The sequence below is a fragment of the Grammomys surdaster genome, unplaced genomic scaffold, assembly GCF_004785775.1.
Source record: "Grammomys surdaster isolate TR1022 unplaced genomic scaffold, NIH_TR_1.0 201, whole genome shotgun sequence".
In the NCBI taxonomy this organism is placed as follows: Eukaryota; Metazoa; Chordata; class Mammalia; order Rodentia; family Muridae; genus Grammomys; species Grammomys surdaster.
The window spans coordinates 8,886,628-8,906,316 of NW_021604646.1; the positions used below are offsets into that span (position 1 = coordinate 8,886,628).

General features: G+C 45.4%; 1 protein-coding gene across 1 annotated transcript; it reads right to left on the bottom strand.

Annotated features, from left to right (window-relative positions):
- Positions 1–15,642: 15,642 nt before the first annotated feature.
- Mt3 (metallothionein 3) lies at positions 15,643–17,151 on the bottom strand. Its single transcript, XM_028770459.1, has 3 exons — positions 16,927–17,151; positions 16,667–16,732; positions 15,643–15,875 (listed from the first exon to the last, which is right to left on the bottom strand). Exons 1-3 carry the CDS (start codon positions 16,955–16,957, stop codon positions 15,766–15,768), a joined length of 207 nt encoding a protein of 68 aa, XP_028626292.1. The 5' UTR covers positions 16,958–17,151; the 3' UTR covers positions 15,643–15,765.
- Positions 17,152–19,689: the final 2,538 nt, after the last annotated feature.

A 19,689-nucleotide genomic window follows, 5' to 3' on the forward strand; every position in this document is an offset into this window, starting at 1 on the left:
AAGACAAGCTGTGTGTGTTACAGAAGGCAGAGCTGGAGAAGTGACCTTTGGGGTCACTTCCCAAAAGATTGTGAGTGGATCCCAGAGGATAGATGGCTGGCGTTTGCTTTGCTTTGATTGTGACCCTGTCTTTATCTTGTAGTTTCACGAGTTTTCTATCACTGCATACAGATGAACCCACAGCTTCACAGCTAAAGACAACACAGTTATGCTGTCATACACTCAGTTTTTGTGGGGCAGGAATTAGGCAAAGTTTAGCTGGGCCTTCTGGCTCACAGATAACCTTCATCCCAAGGGTTACTTGGCCCAACATTTGCATCCATGCGCCCTCCTGTGGTTATATGCAGCACTGCATTCTTACTGGCTGTTGTGCGGAGGCCAAGGATCTCCTGAGCTGATTGGTAGCTGGGGGGCTTCCTTGAGCTTCTTGCCACACGGGTCTCACTCCAAAGATAATGAGTAGGTGGGAGGGCCCAGGAGAATGCCTGCTGCAAGAAAGAAGCTATGGATAGTCTGTCAGTTATTCGTCCTTAGTGAAAGCTAACTCAAGCTGCATTTGTTCAAGAGCGGCCCAGCCAAATCTGTTGGCAGAGGTTTGCTATCTTATCAACTCGGGAGCTGAGATAGAAGAATGAGAAGTTCAACCTTCCTGGACTCAAAATAAAAAGTAAAATAAGTAAATACATACATAAAATATAATCTATACATAAAATAAGTAGGTAACTAATTTGTCAGTATGTACTGGTACATTAGTACTGAAAAAAATGTAAAAAAGAAGTGTCTGCATATGTGACCTCAACTGCATAGCTCCAGGGTTAGGTGATTGCAAGCCACAGCAGGATAGTTGCCCTCCTCTCCCCTGCCCTGAGGGCTCAGTGATGGAGAAGAAGCTTTTCACTTTAAATCATCAGACAAGAACGTATCACTGCTCATCTGTGCCAGCCAGATAAAGGCTTAGATTCTGAAGGACGATTTCTTACTAGGTCCAGTGGGGCTCGACTGTAATCCCAACAGTATTGGGGGGGGAGGGGCAGGAGGATCAGGAACTCAAGGTGATCTTCAGCTACATAGCAAGTTCAAGGCCACCCTGAACTTGAGACTGTCTCTCCCCCACCAAGAAAACCTGTTTGTGAATAGGCCAAACCTGTTAGCACTCAGATGAAGCAAGAGAATCTTAAATTCATGCCCCATCTTAGGTTATGCAGCGTACATACTGAAACCTTGTCTCAGAGGGAAATCAATCAGAAGCCAGTCTGTTGTAATCCACCTAACTATGGAAGTGGCACTCTGTCACTCTTATAGTATTTTATTCATTGGAAGTAAGTCATTTGGCCCAATCCCCACAGGGACTCCTCAGTGGCATCCCCAAGCCAGGGATCACTGGGGCCTTTTTCAGAGTCTGGTTATCGTGGGCAACGGCGATGGCTTGCTGTTGGATCCCAGGCTCTTTGCACTTGTTGGTTCCTGTGTCTAGAATAGATAGACGTGTCCACCTGTTGGGTCTCAGTCTAAAGGGCGTACATGGCACATGTAAACCCAGCACTAGTGGAGCTGAGGCAGGAGAGTGGTGAGAGCAAGGGCTACTTACAGGACCCTGTCTCCCAAAAGAAACCGAGGAAGTTGACTGAGGTGGCTCAGACCTGTGATCTCAGCACTTTGGGGACAGATGCAGGAGACGAGTTCAAGGTCATTTGTAACTACTCGGTCAGTTTGAGGTCAGTCTGGAGTTACACGAGACAGTCTCAAAACAGAAAGAAAAGCCCCAAATCACGAACTCTTGATCAACCCATCAATAAATGAAAAAGGCCAGGCCTCAAAAAGCCTTCCTGTACTTTAGAATTCGCTGAATGCCTCTGTCCCAAGCAAGTACAGCCTTCTCTGTACCACGTGATACAGTCACAGCTACGGGTCACATCATGGGTAATGTGCGGTCCACACCTCAAGCTGGGTATTTAGTGCTCTGCTTATGTGAATGTAGTCCAACCTCACAATACGAGGGTGACTCTTACCCACTTGTTATTCCATATCTTTGGGGTTTTTATTTTGTTTTTGAGACAGAGTCTTACTATGTAGCCCTGGTTAGCCTGAGATTCACAGAGAACCATGCACCTCTCCCTCTCTAGTGCTGGAATTAAAGGTATGCACCACCACACCCGGCAGGAATTTAAAAAAATATTTAAAATTTTTCTTTATTTTTAATAATTTATTTTGACAATTTTTTATTATGTATGTGTGTTGTGTGCGTGGGTGTCTGTGTGTGGGTGTGTACATAGTGACTGCAGAGGCCAGAGGTGTCTAATTCAATTCCCCTGGAGCTGTTACAGGCAGCTGTGAGCCATTTTGTTAAGTGCTTGCTGGGAATGAACTTCAGTTCATTGCAAGGGCAATTGTTGAGCTGTCCTTCCAACTTCTTATCTATCTATCTATCTATCTATCTATCTATCTATCTATCTATCTATCTATCTTATTTTCAGGTTGGTTTTTTTTTTGAGAAAGGATTCCTCTGTTTAACAGCCCTGGCTGTCCTAGAACTTGATTTGTAAACCAGGCTGGCTTTGAACTTAAAGATCTACCTACTTCTGCTGTTCGAGTACTGGGATTAAGGCATGTGCCACCATGCCAGTTTTTTTTTTTTAATTACATGTATACATGTGTTTCTCTAATAAGGGGAGGGGCATGTATACATGAATGCAGGTGACCTCAGCAATCCTAGGAGTGAGTGTATTAAGTCCTCTGGAGCTGGGGGTCACAGATGGTTGTTAACCACCTGATATGGGTGCTGGTCACCAGACTCAGGTCTTCTGCAAGAGCAGCAGGTGCTCTTAATTACTAAACCGTCTCTCCAGTCTTCATTTTGTTTTTTGAGACATAGTCTCATTTTGTAGTCCAGACTGAACTCAGATGCTTGTCAATCCTACTGTCTCAGCCTTCTGAGTGCTGAAATTCCAGGTGTGTGTCACTATGCCCAGACATTATTCACATTTTACAAAGGGAGAAACTGAGACTCTAAAAGTCAGAGCAGAAAACACTCTTTGATCCAGGCCAAGTAGGCAGCTGAGCTGCAGGCCTTGGTTTTTAGCTTGATGTCTCTGGCTGCTGGTGCCAGAAGTGGCTTTTTTGTCCAGTCTGTCTCCCCAGAGGGCTGTGGCTGGCTCTGTTGTGGTTACCATCCTAGCTTTGGCCTCTGGTCCAGTGCCTGGTTTGAAGACAATGAAGTCCTGCCAGAGCTGGGGCAGTCAGGACCTGCCTGTGAAAGAGTTTTCAAGTCTGCATTTGTTCAGGGAGGAGCTCCGCTCCTGTGTGGTACAGAGAAGGATCCATGGACCCTTCTGTCCTCCTTATCCTCAAGCCCCGGACTTTAGCCCCAGGGCAGGCCTGGCCACCCTATACCTTTCTATACATTCCATTTGATTTCCTTTCATAATCTCCAAATGTCTTCTCTATCTAGAGGACTCTCCCTCTTTCTGATTTTCTTTCTTGCCTCCCTCCCCCTCCCCTTCTCCCATGTTTCTTTCTCTTTGAATCTCAAGTAGTCTACAATAGCTTTGAACTCCCTATGTCGTAGAGGTTGGCCTTGAACTCCAGATCATCCTGCCTCTCTACTCCTGTGTGTTAAGATTACCGACCTTCATCACCATACCTGGCTGCATCTCCCCCTTAAAGTCACCAGAGCTTGAGGCCCCTCTCTGACTCAGTTTCCTTGTGTGTCGAATGAAGCAGGCTTTGCTATCCTGGGTCTGAAAATGTTTCCAGCTCCAGAGGCAATCAAGGTTCTATGCCATCCTGGATGTTTAGTGTATGTGTGTGGTGTGGGAGGGTGGGATTGGGTTGAGACAGGGTTTTTCTGTGTAGCCATGGCTGTCCTAGAATTCACTCTGTAGATCAGGATGGCCTAGAATTCATAGAGATCCATCGCCTGCCTCTGCCTCCCAAGTGCTGGGATTAAAAGGGCATACCACTGCCACCGAGCTTCACCCTGGGTGTTTTTGAGATGGCTTTGCCCTTCCCACTACTCCAGAAACTCCGTGAAGGACACAAACTACCTTTTGTTGTTTGAGCACAGGTCATGGTGACTTTTTTAGGCATCCATAACATGTTGTGATACATACAATGGTTTGGAAGGCTGGGTTGAAATGTTAGATTCCATGGATATTTAAATCTCCTGGACTTGCTCAAAGTCCCTTGGAAATCCAGAGATCATTCTCTAAACCCCGGAAGGATGGAATACAATAAAGATCACTGGGCCAAATTGAATGACACACTATCCAGTTTCAAAGTTACTCAGAAGGCACAGTAGTCAAGGCTTGAACTGGGAGGGGTTGGGGGTGGGACTGTAATATTGATTTCAGGGCCAGTTTGGGCTAAGTAGCAAGGCACTTTCCTCAAAATATCAAAACCTAAACAACTTTAACAGAAAGCAAAACTCACCCCTCTGTCCAAACCAATACAAAACATACTGTTGAGACAGACTTTTTCCTCATGGTCCCAGTGTCTCTCCTTCCCTGGGACAAACCTCCTGGATCAGAAGATCCAAAGGGTGCTCACTCAACCCCAAGCTTCTCCAGAAGGAATACAGGTCAGAACTAGTAAAGCCTTGGAACTTCCCAGCATTCTCCTCTCTTATAGCCTTACTTATAGAAACATCCCATTCCTGCTCTTTTCACTCACCTCAAAGTCTGGTCCAAAGCTAAAGACTAGGTTAACATGAGTCTGTTTAATACTATGTCCAAAACAAAAAAACCCAAACAAAGTATGTAGTATGGGTGCAAGGGCAGGCGTGTAGTTCGATGAGTCAGATCTGGATCTGAAAGGGAATCAGCAGATGTGTGGTCATTCAGTCATAAATATGCTTGATGCCATGACACTGGACATTTAAACATAATACACTTTATGTTAAAGATATGAAGAGAGAAATGGGTGAAACTTTCAAATAGGCACGTCACCAAAGAAAGTGTATACGTGACTAGTAAGTACTTGAAAAGATGGTCATGTACATCAAAACAACGGTGATAGCCAAGCATGGCGGTGTGTAACTGTAATCCCAGCACTAGAGGCAGGGGGATTGACATGATTTTTCAGACCAATCAAAGCCAAATAGCAAGACCTTATCTAAAACAAAACAAAATACAAACACAAACAAAAGCAAGCCAGCAGCAACAATCAAATATACACACACACACAAAAAAAAAACCCCAAAAACAAAAACCATAGTGAGGAGTAGGAGTGTAGGCAATGGGCAGATACTTACCTAACCTCACAAGGGCCTGTGTGGGTCTACATCACTGTAAAAAGTAAGTGAAATTAAATAAAAGTGCAACGATACTGCTTTATGCTTACTAAGTTGGATCTAATATAAAAAATAAAAAATGTTGGTTCAAGTGTAGAGAAACTGGAACTCTATTCATTGCTGATAGAAATACAAAATGGGCCAGGCAGTGGTGGCACAGGCCTTTAATCCCAGCACTTGGGAGGCAGAGGCAGGCAGATTTCTGAGTTCGAGGCCAGCCTAGTCTACAGAGTGAGTTCCAGGACAGCCAGAGCTATACAGAGAAACCCTGTCTCGAAAAAACAATAAATAAATAAATAAATAAATAAATAAATAAATAAATGGTAGAGTCACTATGGAAAGCAGTTTGGCAGTGTCTACAAAAGTTAAACTAACTGGCGTGTAGCTTGCTTGGTTTCTGTAGTGCCCTGGATTTGATTCTATATCATCAAAATAAACCAAAAAGTTAAGCATAGAGCTAAGTATAGGCAAGCAATTCCACTCCTAGGTATCTACCCAAGAGCAATCATATCAATCAAATCAACCAATAGATAGATAGATAGATAGATAGATAGATAGATAGATAGATAGATAGATGATAGATAAACTCCGGCATGAACATGGTAGCCACTTGTGAACACAACTCTCAAAAATCTCAAGAATCTCAAGAATGGAAGCAGCTCAAAAGCCCCTTGTCAGTGAACAGATCAACAACAGGTAGCATATCCAGCTGTTACTCAGCAGATTTTACAGGACAAATACAGCATGCATAAGTCAGCGCTCAGATCTCCTGTTTCTGCTGATCGGTGGTCACTTGGTGTGTGAGCGGCAGCAAGAATTAATTACACCATAGCACAAGGGAGCTTTTCAGTGATGGAAATGTTCAAAAACTGGATTGCGGTGATGGCCCAACTCTTAAATGTTGCTGGTACCACTGATTAGTATATTTATGAGTGAATTTTATGGCATATAAATTATGACTTGAAAGAAGTGGTTTTAAAATGCCTTTAGGCCAAGCATGGTGGTGCACACCTTTGGTCCCAGCACTTGAGAGGCAGAGACAGGAGGATCTCTGTTGAGTCTGAGGCCAGTTTGGTCTACAGATTGAGATCAGGACAGCCAGGGCTACACTGAGAAACCCTGTCTCAAAAAAACAAAACACAAAACAACAACAACAAAAACAAACACCTTTAGGAGACAGAACTTTCAAAGCTTTCCCCCAAATCAAAAGTACATAGAAGAGACTAGTGTCCAAAATATTTTCTAAAAATCAAGAAGAAAATAACAACTCGAGTAGAAATGAAAGTAAAACACTTGAGTCAGAAGTTCACAGAAAATGACATCAAATGACCAAGAAATCAATGGAAAGATGTTCAATATCACTGCTAAGAAAGGACGAAAATTTAAAGCCAGGACCAGGGCTAGGCAGAGGCCACTATGGCTAAAGTGCTCGCCCTGCAAGCATGTGCTCAAACAGGGTCTGATCTATCCTCAGCACCACATAGAAAGCTGAGCATGATGCTGGAAACCTGTGACTGCATTGGGGAGGAGAGAAAAGAGGACCCTGGGACTGGCTGGCTAGCCATGCAACTAAATCTGCAGCTCCAGCTTCAGTGAGAGACCCTGCTTCAAAAAATAAGGAGACACAACCTCCCTTTAATCCCAGCACTTGGAAGGGAGAGGCAGGTGGATCTCTGTGAGTCTGAGGACAGCCTGGTCTACAGAGTGAGTTCCAGGGCAGTCAGGGTTACATAGCGAAATGCTATATCAAGAAACTAAAATAAAGCTACTACAAAGAGGTGGCAAACCATCTGGCCTCTACACAAACACACACACACACACATATAATATACATACACAAACATACACATACATACAAACACATACATACATACACAAACATATGCATACAAATATACAGACACATGCACACAGAGTCACACATGCACATGCATGAAATACACACACATGCAAAGATATCAATTCATCCATATATATAAATACACACACAAACACACACACATACATATACATGTACTTGTTCATGTTCAGACAGACAGACAGACACACACACACACCAATCAATCACTGAATCAATAAAACCTAAGATGGAGCAATGCATGGTTAAATATGCTTATAATCTTAGCGCTGAAGAGGTTGAGACAGAAGCATCTCAAGTTCAAGGCCAGTTTGGATCACAAATGAGTTCCAGACCATCTATAGCAGTTGAGTCTCAGGTGGTAGGTCAAGACCCCTAAACACATCAGAAAACACACTCATTATGATTCATAACAGTAGTGAAATCACAGTTATGAAGTAGCATATGATTGGGGGAGGGTCACCACAATGTGAGGAATTGTATCAAAGGGTCACAGTATCAGGAGGGTTGAGATCCAGTGTTATAGAATCCAGGACCACCTGGCTAGGGATGGCATCCCTCATGATGGGTGGGGTCCTCTCCCATTAATCACTAGTTAAGAAAATATCTTACAGGCTTGAGTGGTTACAGAAGATCTGGAAGCATCTTAACTGTATCAGGCTGACATAAAACTAGCTAGCAAATTGATCCATACTTATCTCCTTGTACAAAACTCAATTCCAAGTGGATCAAGGACCTCCACATAAAACCAGCTACACTGAAACTAATAGAAGAGAAATTGGGGAAAAGCCTCGAACACATGGGCACAGGAGAAAAGTTCCTGAACAGAACACCAATGGCTTGTGCTCTAAGACCAAGAATTGACAAATAGGACCTCATAAAACTGCAAAGCTTCTGTAAAGCAAAGGACACAGTCAATAGGACAAAGCGGCAACCAACAGACTGGGAAAAGATCTTTACCAACCCTACATCTGATAAAGGGCTAATACCCAAGGTATACAAAGAACTGAAGAAATTAGACTCTAGACAATCAAAGAACCCTATTAAAAAATGGAGCACAGAGCTGAACAGAGAATTCTCAACTGAGGAAGCTCGAATGGTTGAGAAGCACCTAAAGAAGTGTTCAGCATCCCTAGTCATCAGGGAAATGGAAATGAAAACAACCCTGAGATTCCACCTCACACCAGTCAGAATGGCTAAGATCAAAAACACAGGCGACAGCAGATGTTGTCGAGGATGTGGAGAAAGAGGAACACTCCTCCACTGTTGGTGGGAGTTGTAACCACTATGGAAAGGAGTCTGACAGTATCTCAGAAAATTGAACATAGTGTTACCTGAGGACCCAGCTATACTACTACTGGGAATATACCCAGAAGATGTTTCAACATGCAACAGAGACATATGCTCCACTATGTTTATAGCAGCCTTATTTATAATAGCCAGAAGTTGGAAAGAACTCAGATGTCCTTCAACAGAAGAATGGATGCAGAAAATGTGGTACATTTATACAATGGAGTACTACTCAGCTATTAAAAACAATGAGTTCATGAAATTCTTAGGCAAATGGATAGAGCTGGAAAATATCATCCTGAGTGAGGTGACCCAATCTCAAAAGAACATACATGGTATGCACTCACTGATAAGTGGATATTAGCTGAAAAGCTCACAATACCTAAGACACAACGCATAGACCACATGAAACTCAAGAAGAAGAAGGAAGACCAAAGTGTGGGTGCTTTGGTCCTTTCTAGAAGGAGTATCAAAAGTTTCAACCAGAGCTCCCAAGTCTAAACCTCCAGCCTGAGAGCACCAAGGGAGGGACTCATGTCTCCACCAGTGTAGGCAATTGAGGGTGGCCTTGTCAGATATCAGTGGAAGTGGAGGGCCATGGTCCCCGAAAGTTTGGATTCCCTAGTGTTGGGGAATTTGAGAGCAGGGAGATGGGACTGGGAGGCTGTTTGGAGCACACCCTCATAAAAAAAGGAGGAGGGGGTATGGGATAAGGGACTTTGGGGGAGAATGAGAGAGGAGATAACATTGAAAGGTAAATATGTAGAATACCCATTTAAAAAAAAAAGATAAAGGGTCTGAAAAGAAAAGAGAGAGAGCTTACTTAATTCATATTATTTTCAAAAGTCTCTAGGAGATGCTAACTGGCTAAGATCTTATTTTAAGCTCTCCACAAAAGAATTTAAGTCTCTGTTTAATATTCTCAAGAGAGATGTAAATCCTAATTTCTCTCAACAATTAATTGACAAAAGAGAAGTAATCTCACAAAAAGTAGAAGAAGCTATTATTAATCGATATATTATATGGTCTGATTAGTTGTCGGCTGTGCTATAACAGTCCTTTAATAAAAGAGATTATTAATATAGGTTTATATTTCTTTAAATAATGTCCGCATGACTCTCTTAGTGTGGAAGGAGCGACTGTTGGTGCTTCTGCCCTGATTCTACAAGAACTCTGAAAATTTGGCTTTAAAAACAAAAGAGGGGGAATGGTACCCCCTCAGAAGGAGTCCCCCTGAAATACTCTCCATCATGCCTTGTTCACTTTTAACTCTCTAAAACTGAAACCTCATGGCAAATCTGCTGCTGACTACCTCTGGCATCACCGAGGCCAGTAAAAACTATGCCACAGATATGGGGAAAGACCCTCTTATCCTTAAAGGGAATGGCCCAGATCCAGTTCCCTTATGGGGCTGAGGATTGATATGCCTGTTTGATACCACAGAAAGTATAGCTAATCGGCTACCAAAAAGATTAATGAAATAAATAGATACCTCCACAAAGCCAGGCCCAACCAAAAATAAAATGAGTAACAATTTACATCCAGGGAAGAGAAATTTCCCTGAGATTTCCCTTCTTTTTCCTTTCCAGGTAAAAATGAATCACCCATGATGTCTGCTGTTAGAAGTTCTAATCCAGATGCTGGCCTCCGAATTTATACTACTCAGACCTTTGAAGGGCCATTAACAAGAACATCAAACAGCTAGAGATTGACATCACTAATCTGAAGAAATCCCTCGTTTCCCCATCTGAAGAGACCTCCTAAAATCACAAAGATCCTTATTGGACTTGATTTACTCTATTATAATAGAAAAGGCTGTGTACAGCTCTTGACTGTGTACAGCCCTTATAGAAGAATATATTGCCTTTACATAGACAGGGATGGTTAAAGAGAGCATGAAAAAGGTCAGAGAAGGCCCTGAGAAAAGTCAGAGAGAGAAAGAGAAAGATGAGTGCTGGTATAAGAATTGGTTTTCAGCCTCTCCATGGTTGTCAACCCTACCTCCTCTCATCTTGGGACCATTATTTGGGTTCTTTTTGCTTATTTCTTCTGGTCCCTGGGCCTCAAATAGGCTGACTAACTCTGTGAAACAACAGATAAATAATTTGGTAGCAAAACTTATTCAGATACAGTATCATAAGTTAGCTATGGGGGACCATGAGACTCAAGATGAGGTTGTTATTTTATCCAGGATGTTCCCAAAACCCATCTCCACCCAACCTAAAAGAGGGGACTTTCCCCCATAGACCAAGCTGAGAGGGGCCACCCAGAACCCCCTCTGACAGGCGACCTGAATTCTTGCTTAGGCTGCGAGGCTAAGCACTGCAAAGGAATACCAATAAAAGTTAAAAATATCTCTCTGGGTCCCCTGAGGGACAAGCCTGACTGCATAGGGGTTGATGTCAAAAGTATCCCCTCTCCAGGAAAAAGACATCGGGACGGGTATGGCCCTCATGCCTCACTGGATGACAGGGGGACCGGAGCCACTACAAGTCCCTTTCAATTACTGGAGGTCAGGCCTCTATCCCCACCTTCGCAAGATTAGATTTGTCACAGCCCTCCTATACTTAGGGAAGGGAGGAGATGTCAGGGGCAGCCCTGATTATACACTGAAGGCCTAAAATCAGCCATAGGCCTAAAATCAGCAATAGACCTGTCATACATGTATACTAACACCAAGTCTTGGGTCTCTGTGGATAAACACTGAAACAGATGGCTATAAGCTATTATAAACAGGCAGCTTTTGTGACAATTTACCAGCCTGAGTAGTCATAGACCTTGTAAATAGGTAGCCTTGGCAGATATTACCAAGCACTAGCGAATCATAGGCAGAGCCGTAGCGACCTGTCCCCTGAACCCTTACCCAGCCGATACCCTGTTCTGAAAGATAACTGTACTCCACCTGAACACCCACGCTCCAGTGTCATCCCCTTCCCCACATCCTGCCTTTCTGTGTTTATAACCCCTGTGTGAATGAGTATAAATTACAATTTGAAAAAAATAAATAAATCATATTTAAAAAATAAAAATTAAAAAAACTAGCTAGCATATGCTTCCCCCCTTTTTGTAGTTCTGGGGAATCAAATCCATTTCCCTGTGAATGTTAGTACCCACTCTGGTACTGAGTTGTGTCCCAAGCCCTGTGAGGAGTTAAATGGACCCTAACATCCAATCAGTAACTCTGTAGTTTCCATTAGGATTTTTATTTCCCAACAGGAATAGATCTCCTATTCAGATTTTCTTTTTCAAAGACAAGGATTCACTATGTACCTTGGCTACCCCTTGGCTCACTATGTATACCAAGCTGGCCTCGGACAGCCTCTGCCTCTGAGAGCTGAGACTGCAGGCACAGGCCACCGTGCCTTGATCGTATTTGGGTTTAGTGATCACTTGCATATTTAAAAATTAAACAAGTGTGGCATGGCGATACATGTAATTCCAGCATACAGAAGGCTGAGGCAGGAGGATTGAGCATTTGAGGGCAACCTGAGCTACAAAGTATGGCCCAAACTAGTCAAACAAATGAAATGCCTGAGCCTCTTTTTTTTTTTTTTTTTTGAGACAGGGTTTCTCTGTATAGCTCTGGCTGTCCTGGAACTCACTCTGTAGACCAGGCTGGCCTCGAACTCAGAAATCCGCCTGCCTCTGCCTCCCAAGTGCTGGGATTAAAGGTGTGCGCCACCACTGCCCGGCTCCTGAGCCTCTTGATTCTCAGAGAAAGTCCATTTTCTTCCCAGGCACACATATCTTTATTCATGTATATGTCAATATGGAGCTCATAATTTACCTCTTTACATAATTTGTTTTACGTATACCAATCTGCAATTTACTTTTTCAACTTATAAGTCAAACTTATGGTTCATTATTAACTTATGTTTAATCTTGATTGTCAATTTGGCAAGATCTAGAAACACCTAGGAGACAAACTTCTGGGGACGTGAGGGAGTTTTCAGATTAACAGAGATGGGGAGACCCTGCCAGCTGTGGCAGCTCATCCCATGGGCTGGGGTCCAGGACTGAACACACAGGAGACGGCGGACTGAGCATTAGCATTCATCTCTCTCTGCTTTCTGACTGTGGTAAGAGACCAGCCGCCTCCCTCTGTTGCCATGGTCACCTTGCCCTGATAGACTGTGCCCTCGCTGTGAGCCAACAAAGTCAGCCTTCTTTAAATTGTTTTTGCACAGGGATGGGGAAAGTAATTCAGAGGTTGAGGCTGGAGGATTGCAACTATAGCTAGAGGTGCAGAGGTGGGTGGGAGGTGAGGACAAGGGATAGGAAGAGAGTAAAAGGAACCTGATGGTGGTATGCTTCTAACCCCAGCACTCGGAGGCAGAGGCAGGTGGAACTCTGAGTTCCAGTACAGCCTGGTCTACAGAACAGGTTCCAGGACAGCCAGTGCTACATAGAGAAACTCTGTGTCCGAAAGGGGGGGGGTAGACAGAGAGAGGGAGACAGACAGACAGACAGACAGAGAGAGAGAGAGACAGACAGAGACAGAGACCAGAGACAGAGAGACGGAGAGAGACAGAGATAGAGAAGGAGAGAAGAGAGAGAGAGGAAGATGGGAGGAGAAAAGAGGTAGTTGGAAGAGGAAAAGAAGAGGGAAGGAAGAGATCCTATTTTTAATTCCTTTGAGTGTTTACCCAGAAGTGGAATTTCTGGATCATATAATTCTATTTTTACATTTTGAGGAACGGCTGGACTGTTTCCCACAGCCGCCGACTAAGTTTCTATTCCCAAGGATCACAGTTTCTCTACATCAAGGTCAACACTTTTCTATTTATCTTTGTACGATTTTTAATTAAAAAATTATTTATTTTACGTGTTTGGTCTGCATGAAGTCTGTGTACCATGTGTCTATCTGGTGACAAAGGATGCTAGAATTGGCATTGGATTCCCTGAGATTGGAGTTAGAGACAGTTGTGAGCTAAGATTCAAACTGGGGTCCTCTGCCAGGGCAGCCTGAGCTCTTAACTGCTGAGCCATCTCTCCAGGCCCCCATTTTAGTGTAATTGAGACATGCATTTGCCATGTAATCCAGATTGGCCTCAAACTTCTCCTGTGTCAGTCTTCCGAATACCAAAAATCACAATCCTGTAGCACTGTGCAAGTTTGCTTTGTAACAGTCACCTTTGTGGGACATGAAGTTATAAGTGCTTCTGGGGTTTGTTTGTTTGTTTGTTTTGTTTGTAACACAAGACAAGCCAGAAGCGGGAAAACAATGCAGAGGTAAGCACGGGGCCCTGGACTTCAGGCTTGATTCTCATCCCAGTTCCGATACATTGTAGTGTGTGACTCCCACACACATACCCTGGGTTCCGCTGCCCACTGTAAAATGGGTGTGGCATTCACATAGTTCTCTAAAGTGATAAGACTCAGGGTCAATCACAAGGTCAGCATCGATCTGCTGATCCCCAGCGCTCACATAGAAAGCTGGTGTGGTGCTGTGTGCTTGTAATCCCAGCTCTGAGGAGACAGAGGGGCAGATCCCTGGAGCTGGCTGGCCAGACTGCCTGCCTGAACTGGAAAGCCTCAAGTTCCAGTGAGAGGCCCTATCTCAAAAACCCAAGGTGGATGGCACCTAAGGATGACATATCTGGCTTCTACATGCATATGCACACACTGAAACCCACACCCCTAAACACAGGCATGCACATGTACACACACACACACACACACACACACGATTTAGTATTTGAGACACAATCCTGCATAGTCCAGGCTAGCCTTGAACTTCTTCTTTTTTTTTTTTTTTTTGGTTTTTTCGAGACAGGGTTTCTCTGTATAATCCTGACTGTCCTGGAACTCACTCTTTAGATCAGGCTGGCCTTGAATTCAGAAATCCGCCTGCCTCTGCCTCCCAAGTGCTGGGATTAAAGACGTGTGCCACCATTGCCTGGCTTGAATTTATTTTTATTTGTATGTGTCTGTGTGAGTGTGTGTATTTATGTATAAGTGCATTTGTGTGTGTTTTATGAGTGTATGTGTATGTATGTAGGTATGTTGTGTATTTATGTGTTTGTGTGTTTATTCGTGTATGTATATGCATGTGTGTGTTGTATTTATGCATATATGCATATATGTGTATATTTATGCATGTATGTATATGTATGTACGTGTGTGTGTTTGTGCATGTGCCTCGGTGATTGTGTTAGAGTACAACTTCTTCTTCTGTGTGGGTTCTGGGGATTGAACTCAAGGTAACAAGTGTCTTCACCCACTGAGCCAGCTCATCAGCCCAAGGGTCTGTGTTCTGTGCCTTGAGCCACTATTCTTACTTCCCAGTGCTTTGGAACGAGAAGGCTTCCGGCTGGAGAGAGCCTCTCACAGCTCCTTTTCAAAGCTAGCCTCCTTGTTCTTAAAACTCAGCCTATTAGAGTAAGAAACAGTGGTTGTGGTGAGCTTTTGAATGAAATGTGCAGAATGGAGGAACGCTGATGTGTTTACAACCCCGTATCCCCTTACAGGGCAGCTCCAGCCATCCCACAGTCTATTTCTCCTGAATCTGGCAGTTCCCACGGGGCTGAGAATTCTCTTTATGAAGGACAGACCATCTTGACTAAGGGTGCAGGTTCTTATTACCGTTCTTTTCCTTGGGAAGTGGGGGTGGGGTGTTGTAGACAAATTGCCAAACCAAATGGAGTTTGAAAAGGGCCCAGCAATCTGTGTCTCAGGGAGACGAGCTGGCTGCTGGAGGTGGTGACCTTGGAGACACAGCTGTGCCAGGATAAAGCCCGGTTGGGGGTGGGGGGTGGGGGGAGGGGCGTCCTGGATGCTCCTTCGATATGTGAAAGCTGGCAGTTTTGTGGGAACAACTAGAACATTCCAGAGACCACAAGTGTTTGGTGCCAGAGTCTGATTTTAATTCCCCGTAGCCCCTCTATACAGACAATAAAGTGAGGTTTCTAGGTTGGACAGATAAACCTCTATGGGCCTGGCCTGCCGTCTTCTCCCTCTGAGCTTAGGCAGACTTCAAAGGAGAATGGAGTGTCACATGATGGTATCTGTGTGTGTGGATGTGCATGCACATATGTATGGGCACACGCAGGTCTCTGTTGTCTCCAGGGCTCTGTCCTGGTCCCAAACAAGTGGAAGCCTAAATCTCAGCCTTCTTTCTGCTTTTAGCCGGATAAATTCCATGGAGTGCCCCACCCCATCCCAACCCCCCACATCCTTCCCACTTGAAAAAGAGACCAGTCTTGGGTTCAGGCTGTGCATGGGATTTATTCACACCCCGAGCAGGCAGCCAGGAAGGGGGACAACAACCATGCCCCACCAGGGACACCCAGCACTATTTACATAGGCTGTGTGGGAGGGACTGGAGTCCTCACTGACAGCAGCTGCATTTCTCCGCCTCTGCCTTGGCCCCCTCTTCACCTTTGCACACACAGTCCTTGGCACACTTCTCACATCCGGCAGGGCAGCAGGAGCAGCAGCCTGCAGATAAAATGAGTGTATGTGTGTGTGTATGTGCCCAGTCTGATGCCGGCATCTGTCTCCATCAAAGGGGAGGGGAAAGCAATATTGGAGGCTGGAGAGTCATCAGGCTTTTTCCAGGACAGGTGGCTCTCCCCTCATACTGCCACAGCAGGTCTGACTCAGCATCTATGGTACTGCAGTGGCTGCCGGGGCCTCTGTAGAGGGTCACCCTATAACTAGCCCACAGCTTCTTGGGTGGGTACTAGGCAATCCCCTGGGAATACTGGGCTCAGGCCTGGGCCAGAGGGAGAGTTAGGTCTCAAGAAGAAGGCAAGCCAATGTGAAAGGTACTGAGAGGGGACTTACAGCAGGGGAGGGGCGGGGATAATGTTGAGACCAGCAAATCCGTGGGATCTATGCATAGCCACACAAGAAGGGAGCATTGGTCCCACCTCCATACCTCACCCCAAGCATATTACATTGCTGAGATCTGGAAAGAGCAAACTAAGGAGACCCACAAGGCCTGAGAAGGGCCAAGCCACTTCACCTCTAAATCTGACCCGCCCATTCTTCCTTGGGGATCCCCAGGCCCTGGAAAAAGAATGGGGGCTCAGCTCTCAAATCGGCTACCTTTTGATAGCTCTGGAAAATCATCAAAACATCCCCCCCCCGCGCTGTATTAATATCGGTTGCAATATCTGAAGGTATCTGAAGGTCTGCTGCAGGAAGCTTTGCTTCATAGTGTCTGGTGGGGGTGGGGTGGGTGCGGCGGGAGATTACGGCGGGGTGGGGGTAGGGGGTGCACTCACTCTTCTTGCAGTTCGTGCATTTGCAGCCCTTGCACTTGCATTTGTCCGAGCAGGTGCAGGAACCACCTAAGAGGGCACACGAAGGATTATACTAGGGAAACCCGGCGTCCCCATACCTAAACGAAGGTTATCACCATCACAGGGTTAAAGATGGGGGTGGGGGGAAAGGACTCCTCCCCCAAATGTCCTTGAGTGAAGACAGAGGAGTGGGTTCTTTGCCAGTAAAGGGCAAAGTGCCTCAGGCTGGGGAAGGGGCTCACCAGTAGGACAGGGGCAGGTCTCAGGGTCCATAGCTAGGCCAGTAGCCGCGAGAGACTGTAGCTTGGTTCCTCCGGGCAAGCGGATGCGCTGCGTAGCTAGGGCAGCAGGTGGCAAGGCTTTTATAGCCCCAGGCGGGGGCGCGCAAGCAGCGACTTGGCGTCCGCCCCTGCGCACGCACAGCGCCTGCTCTCTCTGTGCACTGCGGCAGCTGTCCGGAGTCCTTGCTGAGTATAAGACCAAAGTAGCCTATCCCGCCCGCTTTCCGCTCCCTGCTACTGTCTCTCTGAAGGTGCCTGTGCGTACCATCTTTGCAAGTTGAGAGACAAAGTAGTATTGCCCTTTCCCACAGATTCGTCTCCCTCTTATCCCAGAAGTCTTTATCAGTTTGGTCCAAGTGGGATGCTGAGCAGTGAGCCTGCTGCTGACTATCACAGCAGCAGCAGCAAAGGTGCTCCCAAGATCCCTGAAGAAGGATGAAAAGTGGAGACCTAAGGGATCAGCATCTGCAGCTCGGTGGGAGACACATGGCCTTTTCTGGCCCAATATTTCCTATAAAGTCCCTCTACAGAGCCCTGATCACCTGCTTAGCCCAGACTAAATTTACAGAGACATCCCCTAGGGACCATCACTCTCTCTTTGGCGACAGTTCGAGGTTGCTTCTCTTTGTTATTGAGACAGGGTCTTAAGCAGCCTAGTCTAGTCTCAAATTTGTTATTCAGCCAAGGAAGACCTTAAACACACTCTCTCTCTCTCTCTCTCTCTCTCTCTCTCTCTCTCTCTCTCTCTTTCTTTTCGAGACAGGGTTTCTCTGTATAGCCCTGGCTGTCCTAGAACTCACTCTGTAGACCAGGCTGGCCTCGAACTCAGAAATCCACCTGCCTCTGCCTCCCAAGTGCTGGGATTAAAGGTGTGCGCCACCACCGCCCGGCGACCTTAAACTCTTAATTCCTTCTGCATCTATCTTCCAACTGCTGGGACCAAAGGTGTACACCACCAGCCCCGGCTTTTTTATTTTATTTTATTTTATTTTATTTTATTTTATTTTATTTTATTTTATTTTATTTTATTTATTTTTGAGACTGGGGTATCTCAAACTCTTAATCCTCTTGTAGCTCAGGCTAGCTACCTTGAACTCAGGACTCTCCTGCCTCAATCTCTTTAAGTACTGGGATAAAGAACGTATAAGACCATATTTGGCCTCAGGCTTAGGTTGTCACAGGTGGGGTGGGGTGTGGTGGGATGCGGGGGTGAGATACCCAGCTCTGCTGTAATTGTCCACCAGACAGAACTGAGCTTCTATTCCAAACCTGAGCTGGACAAGTGGCCTTCAAAATGACTTGGCCAAGGAGGAGTGTGTTGGGGTATGTGCCTGTGTGCTTGCATACACAGTCCAGAGGAGGACTTTGGTGTCCTTTATCACTCTTTGTCTTACTGATGGAGTCTTTTACTGAACTGGAAGCTTGCTGGTCTTGGACCCAGCTCTGGAATACTAAGCATGTGCAGTCATGCCTTACTTTTACGTGGATGCTGAACATCCTAACTCGGGTTCATACGCTTGCATAGCAAGTGTGCTTACCAACTGGGCTCTTTCTCCAGCCATCTAGGGTCTTCCTTTGTAGGACCAATACCTGTAGTCCTTGAGGTTAAGTTTCATTGGAGTTAAAAAAAGAAGGGAGAAAAGAAAAAAGGGAGAGAGGATGAGAAGGACTTAGGGAAGAGATGGTGTCTCCCTCCTGTGCCACTGAGCTTGGAGCTGGAGCTCGTTCTAACGGTGCTGAGTCATTCAGATCTCGGGCTACAGGAACTCTGGCACTGGCTTTGAGTTTGTTTCTGTCTGCCCTACATGTGCTCGGGCCTCACACTTCTTTGCTTTAGGCCTTGGACCTCCACGGCTTATACAGCTTGGTTGACTAGGTAAGGCTTGCTGGCTTTCCTCGGGGGCTTTCCTGTCTCCAGTACCTCAGCGCAACACTGAAATGAAATGACAGAAGCATACTGTCACCTTCGGATTTTCAATGTCGGTGTTTGGGATTGAATGTAGGTCCTTATGCTTGCGTGGAAAGCATTCTGCCAGAACACACTTAGTTAATAAGGAAAGGAATGGAGGAAGCCTTGCTGACTGGGTTCATTTGTCCTGTGACTCAACAACTCACTAGACATATTGGTGGCTTGTATGGTTCAAGGGAAAGTGGTAATAATATTCGTCACCACTTTATGGATTCCTGGGGACTTTAAATGAGGTGGCAGAGCTCCAGCCACATTGGCTCTGACCAGTTATAAACAAGCATGTCCTATGTGACCCCTGCTTCATAGACTAAGCTCTGTGCTTCTGGAATAGGGGTCTGTAGGCATGAGCTTATGTGTCCCTGGGTCATCCACAGCAGGCTTCACTCCAAGTCCTCCCAGCAATCTGGGATAAAGGAGCTTATGGAAACTTACCTTTTCAGGTAGACTGGGCTCAACAAGCAGAAACAGGTAGGCTGGGGGTGGGGTGGGGGTGGAGAACAGTTGGGCTCACACCTACCAAGAGATGGAAAATCCCCCGATGATCTCACAAAAATACAAGGAGCCAGGTGAGTCCCACACCCTGGCTGAAGTTGATCCAGAGCTGGATTAAGATTTCTTTATTCTCAGAGTTTCCCAGTTTACTCTCCTGGGACTGAGCCATTGGCCAGGGTTTCAGGAACCTTGGTAAAGGATGTTCATACGAAAGAGCACTTGCACATCTGCCTATCTGCAAATGAAGTCTTTTCTCAGGGTGA